The sequence below is a fragment of the Trachymyrmex septentrionalis genome, unplaced genomic scaffold (assembly GCF_001594115.1).
Source record: "Trachymyrmex septentrionalis isolate Tsep2-gDNA-1 unplaced genomic scaffold, Tsep1.0 scaffold79, whole genome shotgun sequence".
Taxonomy (NCBI): Eukaryota; Metazoa; Arthropoda; class Insecta; order Hymenoptera; family Formicidae; genus Trachymyrmex; species Trachymyrmex septentrionalis.
In genome coordinates this window covers 1620440-1627994 of record NW_017305977.1, presented here as the reverse complement: position 1 = coordinate 1627994, position 7555 = coordinate 1620440, and the positions used below count along the sequence as shown (strand labels likewise).

Here is a 7555-nt window from a genome sequence, read left to right as displayed (position 1 = left end):
ATATATATATATATATATATATATATATATACACATACATTTACAATAAAATTTTGGTTTATATATCTATACGTACCTCCTTAATGCATGTTCTCCTCTAAATCTAGGACTCAAAGGTCCTTTTTCAAAAGGATAATTTATTGTTGCTGGTTCCCTAAATATCTGAGACACAGCAATTCCCATTCCTCGAATAATTTCAAGAATAAACATATGTGTAGTTGCTGCTTCCATAATATCTGTCCAGGTTTTATCTTTGTCTTTGTTTACATAATAATATTTACTTCGACTCAAACATATGTTTATACCATTTGGAACAATCTTAAGGAATCCTCCTGGTGCTATAAAACATTTACGATTTTTAAAATTATCATTATTTCTCAATAAAGATATTAAGAAATCCTCTTTATTACAAATTGAACGATTTTGATGATAAATTGGCAGTCTAATTATGCATATTAAAGAAGTAAATAAGAAAACAAAAAATTGTGCTTTGTTCAAGATCAGCTGATGAAGTAATTAAAATAAATTACATAGCATTACATTCAAGTAGAAAGATACAAAAAATGCTTTAGGTCAATATAAATCAATATAAGTCGTTTATTATTCACTGAATGCCCAAAAAGATAAAGGTTTATGTTGATTTGTATCACTAAACAGAAAGCATTCAAAATGAGAAGAGAAAAAGAAAGAACGGAAGAATAATCAAGATCAGCTTCGTCAAAATTCATCTGAATATCATACCGATTTTTGTGGTTCGCGCAATTATCTGTAAAGGGCCCATCATGATCACTCAAATTTTTTAAAAGTTGATAAGATTGACCATTCACGCTTCGTCAACAAATTTTCTTTAAAGAATACCCATCAGGACTCACTAACAAAATCAGCTGAAATCAGCTAAATTGTGATCAATTGCGTACATACGTACATATATATACTAGTGCGATAATCACAAGGCCTGTTCTTTTTAGCTGAACTACTTGCACGGTTCATTTTTCTTCCTTTTCTCTCTACGTTGGAGAGAATAAGAGAAAAGATAAACCGTGCAAGAACTTTAACTAAATAGAACAGACTTACATTCTGGCTGCGGTCAATTTGGACGCTTCCAACGCTTGTCAATACTTCTATTCTTATTTTACGTCTAATGAACGATAAAGACAGAATGATGATTACAAGCGCTTAAAGCGCGTGAGCGTCCAAATCGATCGCAACCTAGGGCTCGATAAGAATCTTGCCACTGTATTGACTGCGATGCCGTTAGTGACAGCATCGCAGCCAACATAGTGGCAAGATTCTAATCCAGCTAGTAATCCAGCAAGAAAACAAACATCGTGTGCCGCAGACTTAATAAGAGTACAGACAATAGAGTAACGATCGGTGATTGGTTCGCTAAATTAAGGCAAAAGCGAAAGTTGCATATCCGTGTGTATTATCAATGAGTGCTTTCCAATTTCCCTAATAATTTCCCTAAACATTTTCGTGCACACACAAGTTGCGTTCCAATTGTTATTTCCAATTGTTGTGTCCGTTATCGTTGACACAACGCTACACATCTGTACTCAGTCGAGGGCTGTGTAAGCTTGTGTTTTCTAGTCACAATTACATATTACTAACTGCGGTGACTATAAATGAGGTTTGAAGACGTTGAGTTGCCGGCACTTTTATCTTTTTTTTTATTTAATACAGGCAGAAAAAGCTACATTTAATCTAACTCTATCCGAAACGGATCTCAACCATGCACAGCATACACATTCTGTTCCAATTAAATCGTGCATAATGATACACTTTGTGCATTCACACTGTGTACGTTTGTGTTAAGATGTGTTAAACAATTGGAAAGCACCCAATGTATTAGCCATTTACACTATTTCCAGCTAGAGTTGCTAGAATATTAGGGAATCGATTCTGTATCTTAAAACGAGGCGAAAATTACAAAAGTGAACGAATTTACTAGAATTCTGATAATTTCATTGGTCAACACTTAGTAAATTTGCTCACTTTTGTAATTTTCACCTTGTTTAAAGATACAGAATTGTCTCTCAGGAGATCAATTGTGGATTTTGAAAGGAAGTGAAAATTACAAAAGTGAGCAGAGATTACTAGGTATTGACCAATTAAATTATAAATACTTAAGTGAAGTTTCAAGATACACAATCGACCTTCTGAATCTCTGACCATGCCCTCAAAATGTCGGAGAATAAAAGTGGTAAGAATGTGTTCTTAGTGCTTGTACACTTTATATTTTCGTTAGAAATTGAACGAGACATGAACGGGAATTGGGATCGATCACGTCCACCGTGAATGATTCATGTGTCGTATTGTAAAAAGTTACATATATACTATATGTGTATATACACGACGTTATTATAAGAAAATAAGTGAATAAATTATATATAGTTAATAATAAAAAATTATAAAATTGTTTATTATTACATGCTTTAAAAGAATAAAGCACACATAATATTATTTACTCTTTAATCTCAAAATAATGTGACAGTTTATTAATTATTATTATTAATCATTACATATATAAAAGTACTATTAAAATGCAATTTATTTATAGAATACAAGATAACTTATTGTTATGTACTCAAGTGCACCAATTCTTTAAAAAAGAAATATTCAATGCATCGCTTGCCAAAAGATACGGTCAATACAATGCTACAAATGCTTTGAAGCGTTTTTTAATTGGTCAGTTTGTAAAATTCTTTCTTCTAATTGATTCATCAAACGCTTCGAAGCATTTGTAGCGAGACTTTGACCACAGCCATAGAGAGAAGAAGGCAATGAAGGCTAAAGAACATTAGACTTGATATACATCCTTCAAAGATCTATAATGTATGCGAGGTAAGCTTTGGATTTCTTATGCATAACACATAATACATAAGAAAATGTATCAATCAAAGTCCTTCATTTCTTTCCTTTCTATGAAATAAAAGATTTTGATTGGTTGTTTTTCTTATGCCGCTTCAAGAGGGAAGCACAGACTCTTGCATAACGCATAACATATATAAGACATAAGAAATCCAACCAATCAGAGTTCTTTATTTCATAGAAAGGAAGAAAACGAAGGATTTTTGATTGGTACATTTTCTCATGCATTATATATACGTGTTATGCAAGAGTTTGTGCTTCTCGCTTAAAAGTATATCCACATATACTTGCATAATCACATAAACGTATGCATAACAAAAATTATCCAATTACATTTTACATACGTTTTTATAAGAGAAATGCGATTGGATAATTTTTTTTATGCATACGTTTATGCGGCTATGCAAGTTGTGTGGATATACTTTAACACTCATTCTACAATCAGAAGTTAGAAGCTGGAAATTGATCAATCACAGTCGTTTCAACTTCTAACTTATGATTTATGACTAATGGCTTATTATAGAATGGCCATAACACTAGGGGTTTCTAATACATAAGGCCGCAGCACAGACTTTTGCATAACGCATAACGCACAGTGCATAAGCGAATCAACTAATCAGAATCTTTCCTTTCCTACCATTCCCTAGAAAAAAAGGATTTCGATTGATTGATTCCCTTATGCACTATGCATTATGCAAGAGTTTATGCTGTAACCAATAGACACAAACGAAATCGCCATGTCGCCAATCGGTAGTGTGAAGTGATAAAGTGTATAGCCTTAAACACAATAGAGACACAGACAACAGGGAATAACGATCCAGTCAAAGCTTTGGGGTATAAGTTCAATATTATATCCCAGAGTTCTGATTGGACGACTCGTTATTCCTTGTTGCCTATTGCTTGTGCCTATTGTGTTTAAAGGTTATGATATGGAAAATATAACTAGATGCTTATAAGCAGAGAGATTTGTAAGTATTTCGATAGATGACGCGGATTGACAACACATGAACACATTCGTATGTTGAGATACAAGAGACTAAGCGAGAAGCAGCTGCGAGAAGTAACATTCATCTATTTCGAAGAAAAATTATCGCTGAAGAATCGTTTGCAAAATTTTTGACAGCAGTCTATGTTGATCAATGTTGATATTAATCTCATACTAGTACACAAGTTACTTATCCATATAACAACCTTGCATACTTGCTGTGCATTACTTCAAAGAACTTAATGGGATGTCAGTTGGCGAATAACATTCCTTATTTATGTTAATCTTATTTGTGTTTCAAGTGTGGTTAAAGCAGACAGTTGCTCAAACGGAGTAATATCTGATTTTTAAAGTAAAGGTGGTTCTTTGTTACTCGAAGAAAATTTTCGAATTTTGAACATGAAGTGAATCAACTTTATATGTTACAGTTGTAGAGATGACTGTAATGACACATCAGAATGATGTGCCATATTTAATATAAAGACAATTTGTTTGATATTAAGAAATCAAGAGAGAGAGAGAGAGAGAGAGAGAGAGAGAGAGAACAACATCCAAACATGCAAATAGTAAAACATAATCTTACAACAATGGATGTATCTAGCAATTAAACACAAAGCATTGTGCTAGTGTCGAGTTTATGTTATAAGGTATTATTATTTTACTTGATATTTACCTGTATATACTTATCATTGTTAATGAAAGCAACTCCAAATTGTCTAAAAAATTTGTTGGTAAAAAATTGAAAGAGAGCTACTATATATGTACATACATTATTATCCTTTATATTACCTTGGAGGCTTTCACAGATATTTTTGTCAGCGGTGCCAAAGGATTTGTGGATGATTATGATCGATTGCTAATGCCAATGTTGTGCATGAATCTTGCTATTTATTTCATCAGGGCGAGGAATACATTGATATTCAATATCAGTGTGCTCCTCGTCCAGATGACGTGAACAGCGAGGTTTACAAAACATTAGCATTGATAATGGATCACGATATGACGATAATCCTGATATTCTTAGTCATTATTATACATTTGTAAAAATATTGCATGTAAATATAACATTTCCAACATATACAAAGAATCAATCTAGATCAAGACCTAAGAATCAATTTTTTATAATTTTTGTGTAACTTATAATTTATATTTTCATACTATTTATCTTCTTAAACTAATTGTCATATAGCAATTAATTTATATTTTTCTCTGTGAATATAAAGACTAGAAAAATAAAAATTGTATATTTATTTGTTAGGTTTATTAAGACATTAATAGGCAACTTTAATCTGAGGATTAATACAAAGTTTCCAATGATGTTTTCATCTGGCCTTAACTGTAATCTCTCCTTCCCCAGTTGTTTGGGTTATCCACAAGATAGTGAGGAATTGATCCCAAAAATGGCACGTGAGCCAATCATTCTTAATGTTTATGATATGGTAAGTTACTACTTTCAATGTATTGTAAGTAAAATGAATATTATGAATCGTTTTTGTGTAAAAATGATAATTTTTATAAATTTATCGAATTTGTGTAAAAATGATAATTTTTATAAATTTATTTATGATTAATCAGTTTTCTACAAGAGCCAAACTATTCTACTCATAAAAAGAATGTATAATCAGACACTGTTTTTAGACACATTTAATTTAATTTATTATATGTCCTGATGTATATAGTATTGGATAAATGAATATACTACACCTATTGGTCTCGGTGTATTTCACTCTGGAGTGGAAATATATGGAATAGGTATGTGTTATATTTAAGAAAAAGCGAGTACAATTATGAAAAAACAAAAATTTGACAATACATTAGATATATTTCTGCTGTAGAATATGCATATGGTGGTCATGCTCAACCAAAAAGTGGCATTTTTGAAATTACTCCAAGAGTAGCTGACGAACTAGGCGAACAGTTTAGATACAGGTAAAGTTTTTACCTTTTTTTTTACAAGCATATATATTCTCTCGAGTACCACGAAAAATCAATGTGATTATTTTATAGACAGTCTGTTCACATTGGATATACAGATTTTACAGAAGAAGATGTTTCAAGAATTATTACAGAATTAGGCAAAGATTTTAGAGGAGACCGTTATCATCTGATGAATAAAAACTGTAATCACTTCAGCAGTCAGTTCACATTGGTACTTTCTTTAATAATATCAATGAGCAAATTACATGGAAAGTACAATGGAACTTAATACAATGTATTTTAGATTCTATGTGGACAAGAAATACCTGGTTGGGTAAATCGTCTGGCTTATTTTAGTTCATGTGTACCATTTCTCCAACGTTGTTTGCCAAAGGAATGGTTAACGCCTGATGCTTTACAACATTCTCTAAGTCAAATTAGTCATCACGAAAGTACACCACCATCGGATACTTCGTTGTAACATTTGGCTAATACTATTGAAATGCACGGTCTAAAATGCCGTAGAAGTTATACATTTTAGATAATTGAACATTGTGAAAAGAAATGTTAATTAGGACTGATTATATTGCCAAGATTTGAAAACTTGAGAAACCTGAGAAACTGAACCGTCAAGACAAGGTACAAATTTAATATTGTACACTTGAATGCGACTGCTGATAATTAGTACTGAAAAAAATTGCCTTTGCTGCAGCATGTTGTTTCCTAAGATGGCGATCCACATGGTCGCATGTGTTCTTTGTTAAATAATACAGTCAAGATATGATAGTTACATAATGAATAGATAATTACGCATAAAAATTTAAACCATAATGAGCAGAAAACTCATTTGCCGATAAAAAAGAAACTTGTTATATTAGCAAGATGTGTATATTGAAATAATTTTTTTATAAAGATTCTTATTTCTTATGCTTGTAAAACCGTAAAATAGTATGTTTTAAGATATAATGCATGCACATAAGTCAGATAAATACATATATATAAGATATATTGTATGGAAATGATTTGAATATTTTATGATCTAATTATTAATTTCTACAATTAACTTAAACACGTACACGCATATACTCGTACTTACACAGAGATACGTAAATAAACTTCCGCGTAAGTCTTAATACAGTTAACACTATATATTATTTTTAATCAGCTGAACTTTTCCGTATATAAATTTGATTTTATCTCTTGCACCTTCTGTTTTCTATAATAAGCCAATATTTAAATCTTAGCCCGCAAACACAATAGATTAAACCTTAAGAAATTGATCATTCACAATTGAATGTGAAAGGAATAATCCACTATAATTGGTCAATTTCTTAAGGCTTAAGACTTACTACACCTATTGTGTTTGTGGCTTATAGGATTTAAAACTTAGGTAATGACTTATCGTAGAGAGTCCATTATATTATCTTTTGGTTTGTTACTCTAGGGATCGATTGTACACGCGTGGTATTTCTATATTCTACATATATGCATTAAATCATTGAATAAATAAAAATTGAAAAATAGATTAAAAATAGAGAAACTGCTCTTTTTCGATAGATTAAAAATACAAACTCGAATATAATTAATTTATGAGACATATGAACAAATATCTTTAATGAAACTCTCTAAACAATGAATGTATATTTTTTGTCGAATAAACACAAACTTTCTGATTTTAATTTATACAAAATATGTCGAAATAAATTAACTAACGAATAATGAAAAAGAGGAAATTTTTTTATTAATTTGAAATTGACTTTTATTAATAAAAGTATAAAAATA

The 7555-nt window shown here is 31.1% G+C and overlaps 2 protein-coding genes across 4 annotated transcripts in view; one reads left to right on the top strand and one right to left on the bottom strand.

The window, feature by feature from the left end:
* LOC108754307 (NADH-ubiquinone oxidoreductase subunit 8) overlaps positions 1–1151 on the bottom strand; it is a 2535-nt gene extending 1384 nt beyond the window's left edge. Inside the window, exons 1-3 of one of the 2 annotated variants that reach the window (XM_018496512.1) lie at positions 1075–1151; positions 742–884; positions 77–338 (exon numbers count right to left, since the gene is read on the bottom strand). In XM_018496512.1, coding sequence (XP_018352014.1) covers positions 77–338; positions 742–784 — 305 coding nt within the window. In that variant the 5' untranslated portion in view covers positions 785–884; positions 1075–1151. Of the gene's footprint in view, positions 1–76; positions 339–741; positions 958–1074 lie in introns of those variants that run through there. The other variant, XM_018496511.1, reaches the window with a different exon arrangement.
* A 2614-nt stretch (positions 1152–3765) lies between these two features.
* On the top strand, positions 3766–6625 carry LOC108754308 (desumoylating isopeptidase 2). 2 transcript variants are annotated; one of them, XM_018496514.1, is made up of 7 exons: positions 3766–4208; positions 4285–4503; positions 5115–5295; positions 5536–5608; positions 5692–5785; positions 5864–6005; positions 6078–6625. In XM_018496514.1, the coding sequence occupies exons 3-7, from the start codon at positions 5170–5172 to the stop codon at positions 6252–6254; spliced, it is 612 nt and encodes a 203-aa protein (XP_018352016.1). In that variant the 5' UTR covers positions 3766–4208; positions 4285–4503; positions 5115–5169; the 3' UTR covers positions 6255–6625. The 2 variants fall into 2 exon arrangements, with proteins under 2 accessions (XP_018352016.1, XP_018352015.1); XM_018496513.1 differs by having other exon boundaries at positions 3766–4214.
* Positions 6626–7555: the final 930 nt, after the last annotated feature.

What these genes read in the sequence shown, in the direction of transcription:
- LOC108754308 (XM_018496514.1), top strand. Translation starts at nt 5,170, where the DNA reads ATGATGTTTTCATCTGGCCTTAACTGTAATCTCTCCTTCCCCAGTTGT. An exon ending in TTCTTAATGTTTATGATATG is followed by an intron (nt 5,296 to 5,535) that starts GTAAGTTACTAC and finishes TGATGTATATAG; the next exon opens with TATTGGATAAATGAATATAC. An exon ending in GGCGAACAGTTTAGATACAG is followed by an intron (nt 5,786 to 5,863) that starts GTAAAGTTTTTA and finishes ATTATTTTATAG; the next exon opens with ACAGTCTGTTCACATTGGAT.